The sequence below is a fragment of the Nematolebias whitei genome, chromosome 3 (genome assembly GCF_014905685.2).
Source record: "Nematolebias whitei isolate Nwh7 chromosome 3, NemWhi1, whole genome shotgun sequence".
Classification (NCBI taxonomy): domain Eukaryota; kingdom Metazoa; phylum Chordata; class Actinopteri; order Cyprinodontiformes; family Rivulidae; genus Nematolebias; species Nematolebias whitei.
In genome coordinates this window covers 54,140,653-54,156,668 of record NC_056500.1, presented here as the reverse complement: position 1 = coordinate 54,156,668, position 16,016 = coordinate 54,140,653, and the positions used below count along the sequence as shown (strand labels likewise).

Sequence of the window (16,016 nt, the reverse complement as noted above, 5' to 3'; positions counted from 1 at the left end):
CTTTCTTGATCAGGCTGGTGGTGTTGTTGCTCCAGCTGAGGTTGTCATTCATGTGTACACCCAAGTACTTGTAGCTGGAGACCACTTCCACCGCAGATCCTCTTATGTTCAGGGGGGTGTAGGTGTTTTTGTTCCTTCTGAAGTCCACAATCATCTCCTTTGTCTTCTTCACATTGATGTGAAGGTTATTCTCTTTGCACCAGCTCTCCAGGTGTTCCACCTCTTGCCTGTAGCTGGACTCATCATTGTTTGTGATGCATCCCACCACCGCTGTATCATCTGCAAACTTTACAATGTGACAGCCTGGATGGGTAGCTGCACAATCATATGTGAGCAGAGTAAACAGGAGGGGGCTCAACACACATCCCTGAGGAGAGCCAGTGCTGAGGGTTATGGTGGAGGAGGAGAGGTTGTGGATCCTCACTAACTGTGGTCTGTTTGTTAAAAAGTCTAGTACCCAGTTGCAGATGGAGGGGCTTAGTCCTAGTGTGGATAGTTTATCCATCAGGGTTTGGGGGATCATGGTGTTGAAGGCGGATGTGAAGTCCACAAAGAGCAAAGAGTAAGAGTTTTTCTGCTCCAGGTGGTTGAGCGCAGTGTGGACCACAGAGGAGATGGCATCCTCTGTTGATCGGTTCTCACGGTATGCGTACTGATGAGGGTCCTCGTTGATGTTGATGGTTGTTTTGATGTGAGTCATGACCAGTTTTTCGAAGCATTTAGCGACTATCGGGGTGAGGGCCACTGGCCGATAGTCATTCAGACCAGTCACTGTAGAGCTTTTTGGGACTGGGATGATGGTGGCAGTCTTCAGGCAGGTGGGAACTGTCTCCAGGGTAAGTGAGGTGTTAAAGATGTCTGCCAGCACCTCACAGAGCTGATCAGCACATTCCTTCAACACTTTTCCGGGGATGTTGTCTGGGCCAGTTGCTTTGTGCGGATTAATCCTCCTGAAGGTACTCCTTACTTCTGCTGAGGTCACGCTGAGATGCTCTTCATCCGGTGGTGAGGTGAGTCTGGTGCTGGGTGGTCTGTTCGGGTCTTCAAAGCGTGCATAGAACTTGTTGAGGGCATCAGGCAGAGATGGGTCTTTGGGACATTGTTCACTCCTTCCTTTATAATCTGTTATGCACTTAATGCCCCTCCACATGCTCCGAGGGTCTTGTGAGATGAATTGACCCTCGATCCTCTTTGCATATGTGGCCTTGGCCCTCTTAATACCAGCAACCAGCTCTTTTCTTGTCCTACTCAGCTCCTCTGAGTTTCCAGACCTGAAGGCAGTGTTCCTGGCTTCCAGCAGGGTGCGCACCTCTGCATTCAGCCAAGGTTTTCTGTTTGGGTAGCTTTTAACATTTCTGTATATATATATATATATATATATATATATATACATACATATATACCTGTCCCTATTTTTAGGACCCTTGGCTCTGTGGTTCTAGCCTGGCCAAGTAGGTATGAAAATGTGACGTCAGAACACTGTCGGTCACTGATTGGTCAGGGCGGAGTCACTGGATCTTTCAGAAACTTTTCAAAACAGTGATCTGCCATTTGCAATTTCTCGAACCGGAGCAGCGGCTGGACCTATTTTAAAGATTTTTAAAACAATAAAGACAACACCTTGGTCTAAAATGCTGAAGTGCTGGCGTTTTTTGTGCTTTGTGGCCAATGACAAAATTCAGAGAGAGCTGGATGGAGCTCTGCTAGTCTGCCCCGGTCCTCTGCCCCGGAGACTTGGAGCCAGGCATCATCTTCTTAGATCTGAGCTCCGCTGGTCACTGTGGAAGGTCCTCTTTGGTGCTGACTCGGGGTTCGGGCTCCTGATCCCGGCTTTGCTTGCGCAGAGCTCCACTGGTCACCACGAAGACTCATACGAGCTGGTGACTCGTTGAAGGCCGTTGCCAGACCCCGGCCTCGTGTAATCATTAAGGCCGAACTCCGATCCCGGCAGACTGATAGACTGGGGCGAGTTTTGGACAGATGAAGGAAGCGATTTTTAAATAAACTAATACTTTTATACATAAAATGTTTTTAAAAATCGCTGAAGCGATAAAAAAAAAAAAACGAATTTTTTTTTTATATATATACAGTATACATAAAATGTTATTAAAAATATCCTGGTGCATGCTCAATAATCCAGGTAGAAAAATCCCAAAAAGTTCAATCTAGTCCTCTAGACATTCAAATATGAATGTGAGCAGCTGCTTTTGGTTGTCAGCAGCAAACTGGTTGATCCACTCTGAGAAGGTGCTATTTAAGAGACTGAGCTGAATACAGCACCTCAGACTGAGGAAGTCTCTCGGATGAAAGACGAAACATTTCTACATTTTTTTGCTTTTTTTTTTTTGTTTTTTTTTTAATGTCCAGAGGACCAGATTGAACTTTTTTTGAACCCCGCCCAATGGAACCGGAACTGAAAGCATAATGGAAACACAATGTGTACCGTACCGAGTAGAGTAGAGCCGTGCTGTACCAGTACTACAGCTACTAATGGAAAAGGGGCATTAGACTCTCACCAGAATGAAAATGTCTGTAACAAACTAGCAGGTATCTTGGAACGCTGGAGAAGGTTATATAGGACGTCTCAGTGCTGATATCCAAGCCAATCATCTCCTTTTTGTTTGGTCCCTCGCATTGTTTCCAGGCAAGAAAACAATGAAACGAAAGTCAGACCATTGCTAAATTGTTTTAACCTACGTAGATTTAAAAAAATTCAGCAAGAAAGTTTTATTTTCGAGAACAGTAAAGATGGTGATCCTATCCCATCGGCCACCGCGTCGCGGACACAGTGACGTCACTGTGACGACCCTGTCAGGTGACTGTTCTGAAGCTCTGTACTTTAATGCATCATTTTTTCCCCCACTTAGATTATTATAAAAGTAATCCCCACAATCCTACAAGTGTTTTTAGAAGAAAGTTGTTGTATATTAGATATTTGGACAGGGGCTGCATTGGTATATTTTATAATTTATTCAGATGTTTTCCAGTTACCTTCCCTCCAATGTTCCTGCCAAACTGAGCCCCTGTGCAACCGTGCACTGCTTGAACATTCTCTGCGCACAAGAAAATCTATGCAGCGCATAAAATATGACACAATACAGTTCACTTACACTACGCAGCCAAAGCCAGTCATAGCCCTGACAGTGCTTGCTTTACGCAAGTTAGTTGCATTACGTTTTTGAACTTTTTTGAATTGCGTTACGTTAGTTGTGTTGCGCAAGTGCCATGGCGCGTATGGGCAGGGCACATACGCCACTTGTGTTTGTGTCATAACTTGCGTAACGCAAGGTTATGGCACATACGTTAGCTAGGTTAGCTAGGTAACAATAGTGAGGCGGAGTTAAGAGACGCAAATGCTAAACCCTTATCATGGCGAAATGAACGGGCAGTAACAAATCCACTCACCAAACTAAAGTAAAAAAAGAAATGTGGTTATTTTAAGAGCAGCACGGTGGCACAACTGGTAGAGCTGCTGCCTCTCAGCAAGCAGGTCCCTGGTTCAAATCTGGTCCAGGGGCCTTTCTGGGTGGAGTTTGCATGTTCTGTCTGTGCATGTGTGGGTTTTCTCCGGGTGCTCCGGTTTCCTCTCACAGACCAAAAACATGCATGTTAGGCTGATTGGTAACTCTAAATTGTCCCTAGGTGTGAGTGAGAGAGTGAATGGCTGTTTGTCTCGTTTGTCTCTATGTGTCCCTGTGATGGACTGGAGACCTGTCCAGGGTGTACCCCGCCCCTCGCACAGTGATTGCCGGACATGGGCACCGGCGACCCCCGTGACCCAAAATGGAAGAAGTGGGTAAAGATAATGGATGGATGGATGGATGGATGGATGGATGGATGGATGGTTCTTTTAAGGTGGAATGGCTGTCGGAGTATCTGTAAGCAGAAGAACAAGCAGTGAAACTGTGTGAGATTTTTTCCTTTTTCGAGTGAGAAAAGCCTGTGTAACAGAGATGAACATTTTAATGAATTTCACCAAAACTGATGTGCTGTGATCTGCTCTGCAAAACATGCAGCAAAGCCAAGGTAGCAAGTGATCCAAAAAAGTTCAATCTGGTCCTCTGGACATTCAAAAAAAAAAAAAAAACCCAAAGCAAAAAAATCTAGAAACGTTTCGTCTTTCATCCGAGAGTCTTCCTCAGTCTGAGGTGCTGTATTCAGCTCAGTCTCTTAAATAGCACCTTCTCAGAGTGGATCAACCAGTTTGCTACTGACAACCAAAACCAGCTGATCACATGCTCAAGAAGGACCATCAGCCTAACAATGGATCATTAGCACCTGATGGCTGTTTACTGTTCACAGAGGGCTGAGTGATACTAGCAATCACAGCATTGTAAGAGGGGGACAGTTGAACACGGAGGCTCCACCCCTGTTTAATGATGGACGGTTTCTTTTCACAAAGATGGCCTCCTTTACTCCTCTCTCAAACCATCGTTCCTCTCTGTCCAGGATGTGAACATCTTCATCCTTGAAAGAGTGACCGCTGGCCTGGAGATGAGTGTAGACCTCAGAGTCCTGGCCTGATGATGTTGATCTTCTGTGCTGGGCCATCCTTTTGGCCAGTGGCTGTTTAGTTTCCCCGATGTAAGACTGATCACCTTCCTGACACTGAGCAGCATACACAACATTGCTCTGTTTGTGCTGGGGGACTGGATCTTTGGGATGAACCAGACTTTAATGTATTTTGGGGTTTAAAAGCCACTGGGACGTTATGTTTAGAAAATAAACGTCTCAGTTTCTCTGATACTCCCTCAACATACGGAATGACCACTGGTCTGGGTTCCTCCTTTTCACCTGTTGGCTGACTGGAGTCCTGTTTGGGTTTCTTCTCTGCTTTCAGGAAGGCCCAGTTAGGATATCCACATTGCTCTAGAGCCTGTCTTGTGTAGGATTTCTCCTTCTGCCTGGCTCCTGAGTTAGTGGGGACGCTGTCTGCTCTGTGGTACAGAGTCCTGATGACTCCTAACTCCCAACTCCTTTATTTATACTGATTAGTCTCACTGAGCCTTGATATATTACATACTACACATCTCATGAACAACAAGAATTTTGTATTGTTAATTTTAAGTGGGTCAAATCACATATTAAAAGTAAGCTAATGGAAATTGCTGTTGTAATTAGATTTTTTAATAAGCCTTGTACTGAGGACCAGATTGAACTTTTTTGGATTTTTTTACCTGGATTATTGAGCATGCATCAGGATAAGGTAGCAAGTGAGTTTTGGATACACAGTGTATAGTGGAGTGACCGTGTCAAAGAGGCAATGGGGACCTCATCAGCTGATGGCAGAAATACTGGTGAGATTACTATTTATTAGTAAGCTCTGTGATCACATGGATACTCGTTTTCTAGAGGATGAATTAAAAGAGTGGTCTGCCCTGACATTGAAACATTGAGCTCAGACATCAGTTTTGACTATGGATCAACAGACATTGCCACACTGGCAAAGAAGTTGGAGGCCATTAAAAGTCAATATGCTGAATTCAAGTACATAATGAAGCAACTTAAACAGGGGTCAATCAGCACATTCTCAGATATGGTGGCTGCAGCACTTAGATGTGAGGAGCTAAAGAAGATTTCACAACTTGTGGATATTTGTGCTACATTTCAAGCTTCCAGTGCAGATTGTGAAAGAGGATTTACTTTAATGAATCATATCAAACCAGTATCCAGAAACTGTCTTGAAGTGGCACATTTGGACCAGCTGATGCGCATAAAGTCAAAGCAAGAAGCAGATGGAGCCATCAACCTGGACAAAGTGTACAACCATTGGAGAAGTGAGAGGACAGACGTGAAAAATAAGGTAAAATTTAAGTCAGATTTGTGCATATTCTAGTGACATTTATTAGGATTTTTTTTATTTCTTGATATTAATCATTAAATGCTGTTACTACTAGATAATTTATGGGTAGTAGAAATGCTAATAAAAACTGTAATTAGATATTTTACTAATAAAGCGTTACATGAATTTACACTGTATCACAATCTAGAGCACACATGTCATTGTGCAAAATGTGAATGTTTTAATGTGAACAAAATGTTATGTCTGAAAGATGTAAATGTCTCATTTCTTCCAGAGCAGGACCCTCACCTAGACCACAACTGGACCCTCACCCAGACCAACGCAGGACTCTTCCCATGGCCAAAGCAAGACTCTCACATATTTTCAGTTCAATTCAATCCAATCCAACGTTTATTTATACTGGTTAGTCTCACTGAGCCTTGATATATTACACACTACACATCTCATGAACAACAAGAATTTTGTATTGTTCATTTTAAGTGGGTCAAATCACATATTAAAAGTAAACTAATGGAAGTTACTGTTGTAATTTGATTCTTTAATAAGCCATGTACTGTAACTTGCTATGATCCCAGGTTTTGAACAGGTGTGATACTGGTGTGTGGCCACAGCTTGCACATCTGATGTTGCTCACAGTGGTCCTCAGTGTGCTCAGGGAGCTTGTGTGTTTGTCCGGACACATGAAAAATTAGACGGAACATTGCTTCCCTCTTCTATTCTTTACCAACAGAGAAAGTTTGCTGATATGGTTTTAAAAAGAATAGCTTAATCAGTCAGTGGTCACACTAAAAGTCTTTACAGTTATATTTTGTGCTATTGTTGTAGTTTCCAGCTGTAAACCACCCCCAGACCTTGGAGCGGAAGTATCTTGGGATCATCGGGGGAGGCCTACTCAACCTGCTGAAGGTAAAGCTTGAATAGATTGGCTGCTTTTGCTGAGGCATTCTTTTTCTTCTTCTTTTGACACTTTTTCCAGTTTCAGTTGTTTCCTGGTCAATTTATCAAGATTCAAGGTTCTTTATTGTCATTCACATCACATGTGGTACATGAGGCGGAATGAAATTGTGTACTCAAGGTCCCAGTTACACCCCAAAATAGCAAACATATAAAGTATAAAAAGAAACAGTATACATTGATTTAAGATATACGCTAAACAACAATAAAAATTTAATATAATACGGTGTATTAAACAGCAGTCTGAACATGAGTCTTTTGTGAGCAGATGGGTATGAATACAACAGCTTAAAGGCAAGAAATCAGTAGCATGGATAATCAGTAGCACAGATAATCACACATCACTGGGGGCTCATTTACAAAAAAGACCTGAGATATACTCACTTCCTGTCAGGTCGTGCTCGTGTGGTTGCTCTTGTGGTTGATCGACTGGCTCGTAGAGCAGTTTTAGGGTGTTTTTTAGAGTAGTTTTTGTTTTTTTATTCATGCCTCTGTTAATCCAGAGTACTCATTGCATGTAGTACATGTAATTGTATTTGTCTTTGTTTCCTTGTTGACACTTTTTGATATATTTGTGTCCAGCACGACTAGCGTTAGCAGTAGCCAATGCTACAACAGTTTTTGCTGTCTCGTTTGGATTGTTATAAAGTCCCACAATATGGACATTCAAGGACTCTTTCAGGCACTACTATTACTTCTTTTTCTGATTTTACCGAACCTAGTCCACGGCAACGGATTTAATCTTGCTGACCCCAGTAGATCACATCATCCAGAGATGCTCTGATACTGCTTGAATTCAACTCCCATTTCACCATTACCACAGACTCATCTTCTGAGGAAATATGATGAAAAAACTCATCTAACATAGGTAACTCCATTCATCACAAACACAAGGTAACCAGAAGGGGGAAAAAAGGGTGGAAGAAGAGCCAGACTGAAGCGGGAGGATGTAAACAAAGGCCACTCCCCTCTGTGATTCTAGCTAATGTGCGCTCACTCCGAAACAAGTTAGACAAGCTGCAAGCTAATATAATCCATCTTCATGAATACAGGACTGTTTCTATTTAGGCTTTTACGGAAACCTGACTGTAACAATGACAGAGATAATACACTACACATTGATGGCTTCGCTCTCCCAATAAGACTGGATAGGGAAAGTGAGCTCACTGGCAAACAACATGGCGGCTGTGTTTGTCTCTACATGAACTCATGTTGGTGTACTACTGTTGTGGTGAGGGAGAAGTTTAGTACCACAGACATTGAACTCTTGGCTGTTTCCCTTCATCCCTTTTATTTACCTAGGGAATTTCTACGGCTCTTTTTCATGCTGGTGTACATTCACCCGAAATCCAACACTGTCACTGCCACTGAACATATCATGGCATCACTGAATAGACTGGAACGCATCTCACCAGACTCACCAAAAAACTTTTGGGGTGATTTCAACCACTGCTCCCCAGGGAAAGCCCTTAAAGGTTTTCATCAATATGTTACATGTATCACCTGCCAGGGAAAGACACTAGACAAATGCTACAGGTCACTTCCAGATGCAGTTAGGTCTGTTATACTCCCCGCCTCTAGGCTCTGCTGACCACAGCACTGTTTTGCACATCCCAGCATACATTTCTACTATAAGGAGGGTTAAGAAGGTTACTCGGAACATCAAACAGTGGACCAATGACAGCATTCTAGCTCTCCAAGGATGTCTTGAGTCCACAGACTGGATTAACCTCTTAATCCCCTCCAACGACCTCAATAAGCAGTTGGACACCATTTCTTCCTACATCTCATTCTGTGTGGACAGTATTATTCCTTCTAAAACTGTCACAATCTTCACCAACAATCAAGTCTATTGGTTAAGAAATCCAGGATCCAGTTGCATTGCGAGGGGCTTAGTCCAAGTGTGAGTAGTTTATCCATTTGGGTGTGGGGAATCATGGTGTTGAAAGCGGATGTGAAGTCCACAAAGAGCATATGGTTATAGCAGTCCTTCTGCAACAGGTGAGTGAGAGCAATGTGAACTACAGAGGAAATGGCGTCCTCTGTTGATCGATTTTTGCAGTATGCATACTGATCAGGGTCTTCGCTGATGTCGATGGTAACGTTGATGTGGGCCAAGATCAGCCTTTCAAAGCATTTAGCGACTATCAGGGTGAGGGTTACTAGCCGTTAGTCATTCAGTCCAGTCGCTGCGGAGCTCTTAGGAATGGGGATGATAGTAGCAGTCTTCAGGCAGGTGGGAACAGTTGCCAGGGTGATGGAGGAGTCAGCACCTCACAGAACTGATCGGCAGTCCCTCAGCACCCTGGCCCAGGCAAGGGTGCCTGGGCCAGTGGCTTTGTGAGAATTAATTCTCCTGAAGGTCCTCTTTACTTCTGCTGAGGTCACACTGAAGAACTTCTCTTCAGATGGTGAGGTAAGTCTGGTGCTGACTGATTTATTTTGGTCTTCAAAGTGGGCATAAAACCTGTAAAGAGTATCAGGCAGTGATAGATCTCTAAGGCATTGTGCATCTCTGCATTTAAAGTATGTTATGCACTCAATGCCCTTCCACTTGCTCCGTGGGTCCTGTGAGGAGAAATGTCCTTGGATCTTGGTTGAGCTGATGCAAGATGGCGCCGTTGTACGGGGCTTGCCATCTGTCTCTCCTCAAGTTGTTACTTGTTGTCCTATTTTCCTAACTTTTGCTCAGATTGTGTCATCACTGTTTACCTATGACCACCAGACACTTCTAAATATTAATTCCATTGTGGGAAAAGTTCCGCTTCATGAACTTTATGGACAAACACTTTTCCTCCACTTTACCTGGCATCCATACCTTCATTTTTATGGAATCCTTGTGTTGTGGTTGCCCACAGCATGCACCGTCGCAGGAGACGCAGCAGGAGGGGTGGGTTGCTTGTGAAGCTCCGGGCTCATTTCATCTCTTCTTCATTCCAGTCTTCATGTAGGGTAGGATTCTCAGGAAATACAACTTTGTTGACATATGATACCCCATGGAATATTCCTACAGTTGGCTACACGTCATAGATACGGACACCGGCAGCAGTGCATTTCCTGGTCTTCAGTGTGCAAAGATCTGTAGGTGTGGCAGCGTTCAGAAGAACCTCCGCTCCTTTGATCGCGCATCCCAGGATAGCAGCCAGTGCTCCATCCGGATGCTTATCGCCCACCTAAATTTAATAAGGAATTAATTCAAGAATTCTCTGAATTCCTTGCTGATATTATTTCCAACTATGACAGTTTTTTAATTTGTGGTTATTTTAATATTCATGTTTGTTGTCCCACTGACTCACCGTTTTTTTTTTATGAATGCGGGTGTACCCAGACAAAAGACCAGAACTGAACAGACACCAGGACTCAGATAATAGTTTACAGTGTTTATTTACAGGTTTGTGATAAATAAGACATCAATGAGGGAACGGGAACACCTGGGGAGAGAGCGGTAATTTAAAGGGCTGTGGTTGGATGAGAATTTATCTTGTTGAATAGTTCTTACGGTTTGTAGCAAGAAACAGAATGACAAGGTATTTTGTCCAGATGGTATCCAGTGGCACAAGGTGAAACAACAAGTAGATTTAGGCAAGTGGTGGAAGGCATCCAGCAATTGTAGAGAGGCAGAAGGAGTCACAGCTCATATGGAACTCAAGCAGGGCAGGTAACAGCAAGATCCAAACTCTGAGGAAGCGTAGAGAAAAAAACACAATATTAGTTTTCACTAATATCACAGAACAACTGGCCAGAACACAACTACCGTTGGTAGGCAATGTCCCAGCGCCTGCAGAGTGGTTCCTGAATCTTCTTATACTCCTCCTGGGTGTTGAGTTGATCATCTGCAGCTGGTGCCAATTAGGAGTGTAGAGGAGAGAAGAAGGCATGGTGCAGGGCAGGATCCTTACAGGCTTCTGAGTTTTTAAGGCTTTTGGCTTCTTTTAATGTAACACAATCATTGAATATCCTGATGCATGCTCAATAATCCAGGTAGAAAAATTCAAAAAAGTTCAATCTGGTCCTCTGGACATTCAAAAAAAAAAAAAACTAAGCAAGAAAATGTAGAAATGTTTCGTCTCTCATCCGAAAGACTTCCTCAGTCTGAGGTGCTGTATTTAAGAGACTGAGCTGAATACAGCACCTCAGACTGAGGAAGTCTTTCGGATGAGAGACGAAACGTTTCTACATTTTCTTGCTTTGTTTTTTGTTTTTTTGAATGTCCAGAGGACCAGATTGAACTTTTTTGGACAATCATTGAATGCTTCAACACATCATCTTGGCCATACTCTGGACCTTATTATTTCTCATGGACTGTCTATTTCTCAATGTGAAATTTCTGAGTCTGCCATCTCGGATCGTTTCCCTATTTTTTTTTTCAATTTACAACCTCCCACCAGGCCATGAAGCCTCTAGCTGCGGGGTGTCATCGCCGCTGTCTCACCTCAGATAGTGCCAGACAGTTTACCACTGCTTTTATAGACTCACAGTTTTATTTAGTTGGTTGTTGATGTTTCTCTGTGTCCCAAAGATTTTTGTCACTGTTTTCTGAAACCTGTACTGGGATCCTGGACTCTATTGCTCCAGTCAAGTTCAGACACCCTAAACCCAGAGTTGAGCCTTGGCTGAAAAACCCTAATGCATGCAAACTCAGGAGGCAATGTAGAAGGGCTAAAAGACTGTGGAAGAATGAAAGGCAACATAATTATTTGGTTTTATTAAGGAGAACTCTTGTTCTGTATCAGAGATCCGTTAATGATGCAAAATCACAATTTCTGTCTAACATTATCACAAACAGTAGTCACTGTCCCAGGGTATTATTTAATTACAGTTAGCTATGTTTTTAATCCACCCACCTTGGTCTTACCTGATGCCTCAGCCTCCGCCTGTGAAAAATTTCTCTCCTTTTTTATTGATAAAGTTACATCTGTTAGACAAGCCACAGGTACACCAGCTACTTCTGTTTCAGAGTTTTCTTTTGTCTCTGCTGGTTTTGCTTTATTCAAGCAGTTTGAACCAATGTCTTATTCCCTCTTGGACAAAATAGTGAAATCTGTTAAACCCACTAACTGCCCCGCTGATTTTCTCCCTACTAGATTATTGAAAGAGGTATTTAATATTGTTGGTCCTTACCTTCTTCCTTTTTTCAATTCATGTCTGACCTTTGGAATTATACATTCTGTTTTTAAACATGCAACGGTCTGCCCCCTTTTCAAAAAACAAATCTTGATCCCTTGGTTTTATCAAATTTTAGACTTATTTCTAATTTACCCTTCCTTTCCAAAGTTTTAGAAAAAAAAATGTTCTTATGCAAATTCAGTCTTTTTTGGAGAAAAACACAATGTTGGATAAATTTCAATCTGGTTTTAGATCCTGGCATAGCACAGAATCAGCATTACTGAGAGTTTATTATGGCATAGCTCAGTCAGTTGACTCTGGGTGCCCAGTAGCTCTGGTGCTTCTTGACCTTACAGCAGCCTTTGACACTGTGGACCACCCTGTCCTTCTGTCTCGCCTCCATGATTTTGTTGGGATTCGTGGCACAGCTCTGAAGTAATTCACGTCTTATTTATCTGACAGAAACTTCTCTATCTTTCTCAATGGCTCTTCTTCCTCTACCGCCCCTCTTCTGTGTGGGGTGCCCCAGGGTTCCATTTTGTGCCCTCTGCTCTTCTCCTTGTACATGTTGCCACTTGGATCTATTATAAATGGACTGTACTTATATAGTGCCATCCATCTATCCATTTTCTTCTGATTATCTGGGGTCGGGTCGCGGGGGTAGCAGCTTAAGTAGGGAGGCCCAGACTTCCCTCTCCCCAGCCACTTGGGCCAGCTCCTCCGGGGGAATCATGAGGCGTTCCCAGGCCAGCCGAGAAACAGTCCCTCCAGCGTGTCCTGGGTCTTCCTCTGGGTCTCCTCCCTGTGGGACGTGTCCGGAACGCCTCACCAGGGATGCGTCCAAGAGGCATCCTAACCAGATGCCCGAGCCACCTCAACTGGCTCCTCTCGACGTGGAGAAGCAGCAGCTCTACTCTGAGTCCCTCCCAGATGATCAAGCTTCTCACCCTATCTCTAAGGGAGAGCCCAGACACCCTGCGGAGAAAACTAATTTCGGCCTCTTGTATCCGAGATCTCGTTCTTTTGGTCACAACCCAAAGCTCATGACCATAGATGAGGGTAGGAACGTAGATTGATCGGTAAATTGAGAGCTTTGCCTTTTGACTCAGCTCTCTCTTCACCACGACAGACCTGTACAGCACCCGCTTCACTGCAGACGCTGCACCTATCCACCTATTGATCTCACGCTCCATTTTTCCCTCATTCGTGAACAAGACCCCAAGATACTTGAACTCCTCCACTTGGGGCAGGACCTCCTCCCTGACCCGGAGAGGGCACTCTACCCTTTTCCGGCTCAAGACCATGGCCTCGGATTTGGAGGGACTGATCTTCTTCCCGGCATTGTCGCACTCGGCTGCGAACCGCTCCAGCGAAAGCTGTAGCTCAGGATTTGAAAAAGCCAATATGACCACATCATCTGCAAAAAGCAGAGACGCGATCCTAAAGCCACCAAAACGGATCCCCTCAACACCTTGGCTGCACCTAGAAATTCTGTCCATAAAAATTATGAACAGAATCTGTGACAAAGGGTAACCTTGGCGGAGTCCAACTCTCACTGGGAACGAGCCCGACTTACTGCTGGCAATGCAGACCAGGCTATGACACCTGTCATACAGATACCTAACAGCCCATATCAAAGGGCCTTGTACCCCATACTCCCACAGTACCCCCCACAGGGTTCCCCGAGGGATGCAGTCAAACGCCTTCTCCAAGTCCACAAAGCACATGTAGACCGGTTGGGCAAACTCCCACGCACCCTTCAGGACCCTGCTGAGAGTGTAGAGCTGGTCCAGTGTTCCATGACTTGGATAAAAACTGCACTGCTCCTCCTGAATTCGAGGTTCGACTAGCCAATGGACCCTCCTCTCCAGAACCCCCAAATAGACCTTACCAGGGAGGCTTAAGAGCATGATTCCCCTGTAGTTGGAACACACTCTATGGTCCCCCTTTTTGAATAGGGGGACCATCATCACCCCGGTCTGCCAATCCAGGGGAACTTTCCCCGATGTCCATGCAATATTACAGAGTCGCGTAAGCCAACACAACCCTACAACATCCAGAACCTTAAGGAAATCCGGGCGAATCTCATCCACCCCAGGGGCCCTGCCACCGAGGAGCTTTTTAACCACCTCGGTGACCTCAGCACCAGAGATTGGAGGGCCCGAACCAGAGTCCCCAGGCTCCGCTTCCTCAGTAGAAGACGTGCTGGTGGGATTGAGGAGGTCTTCAAAGTATTCTGCCCACTGACCCACGACATTCCGAGTTGAGGTCAGCAGCACACCAACCCCACTATAAACAGTGTTGGTGGTGTACCTCTTTCCCCCCTGAGATGCTGGATGGTGGACCAGAATTAACTCGAAGCCGTGCAGAAGTCATTCTCCATGGCCTCTCTGAACTCCTCCCATGCCCGAGTTTTTGCCTCAGCAACCACCCATTTCGCATGTAGCTTGGACTGCCGGTACCCATCAGCTGCTTCCGGGGTCCCACAGGCCAAAAAGGCCCGATAGGACTCCTTCTTCAGCCTGACAGCATCCCTCACTGCCGGTGTCCACCATCGGGTTCGAGGGTTGCCGCCGCGACAGGCACCGACAACCCTGTGGCCGCAGCTCCGGTAAGCCGCCTCGACAATAGAGGCACGGAACATGGCCCACTCAGACTCAGTGTCCTCTACCTACCCCGGAACATGTTCGAAGTTCTCCCGGAGGTGGGAGTTAACGCTCTGTCTCACAGGAGACTCTGCCAGACGTTCCCAGCTAACTCTCACAATACATTTGGGCCTGCCAGGTCTGACCAGCATCCTCCCCCACCATTGGAGCCAACTCACCACCAGGTATTGATCAGTGGACAGCTCCGCCCCTCTCTTCACCCGGGTGTCCAAGACATATTTAGTGCCTTTCTATCTTATTTCAAGATACTCAAAGTGCTTTACACTACAATCTGTGTCCTCATTTACCCATTCATACAGCACTCTACTAGATCTCTACAAAGCTAATTGAACAAATCATTCTAAAGAGACTAGTCAGTGCTTTAGATCACATTCATACAATGATGGGACACACATGAGAGGCTATGAGGGGTTCAGTGTCTTGCCCAGGGACACTTCAACATGTGACTGCTGGTGGATTCGAACCCCCAACTCTTGCATTGGAGGACGACTGCTCTAACCACTCGGCAACAGCCGCCCCACATAATACACCAAAATGTCAACTTTCATTTTTTATGCAGATGATTTGAAAATCTATTTACCATTAAGGCCAGGATCCAGTACCCAATGCTTTCTCTCTTTGACTGTATCTCTGCAATCAAACATTGGCTAAACAAGAACTTCCTGTTTTTAAATGACAATAAAACAGAATGGATTTTTCATTTTCATTTACCCTTTATTTATACAAAAAAGTCCATGCTCGATAATCCAGGTATAAAATCCCAACAGTTTTCAGTCCGGTCATCTGGACAGTTTCTTTTTGTGCTGAAACGTTTCACCTTCCATCTGGAAGGCTTCATCAGTCAAGGAAACACACAACACAAAACTGATTCTTCCCCCAACAGCTTACTCCAAAATGGAACAAACCAGTTATGTTGGTGCTAAGATGGTGGCTTTGGCACGCCCCCTCCTCTAGTGCCGGCCCTCTTCCTCATCAACAGTCATGTCAAACTGGTTCAAAACCAAAAAAAGTCCATGCTCAATAATCCAGGTATACAATACAACAATTTTCAGTCAGGTCATCTGGACAGTTTCTTTTTTTTATCCTTGAAACATTTCACCTTCTATCCGGAACGATTCATCAGTCAAGGAAACACACAACACAAAACTGATTCTTCCCCCAAAAGCTTACTCCAAAATGGAACAAACCAGTTATGTTGGTGCTAAGATGGTGTTTTTGGCACGCCCCCTCCTCTTGTTCTGGCCCTCTTCTTCGTCGACAGTCATGTCAAAATGGTTCAAAACCAAAAAGAGTCCATTCTCAATAATCCAGATTTACAATCAAACAATTTTCAGTCAGGTCATTTGGACAGTTTCTTTTTTTTTTTTTTTTTGCTGAAACGTTTCACCTTTTCACCTTTCATCTACCTGACTGAAAATTGTTGGATTGTATACCTGGACGATTGAGCATGGACTTTTTTTGGTTTTGAACCAGTTTGGCATGACTGT

General features: G+C 44.4%; 1 protein-coding gene across 1 annotated transcript in view; it reads left to right on the top strand.

Moving 5' to 3' along the window:
- LOC119407554 (cyclin-dependent kinase-like 5) overlaps positions 1 to 16,016 on the top strand; it is a 246,122-nt gene that overhangs the window by 182,271 nt on the left and 47,835 nt on the right. The window contains 1 exon segment of the mRNA XM_037674374.1: positions 6,629 to 6,709. Coding sequence (XP_037530302.1) covers positions 6,629 to 6,709 — 81 coding nt within the window.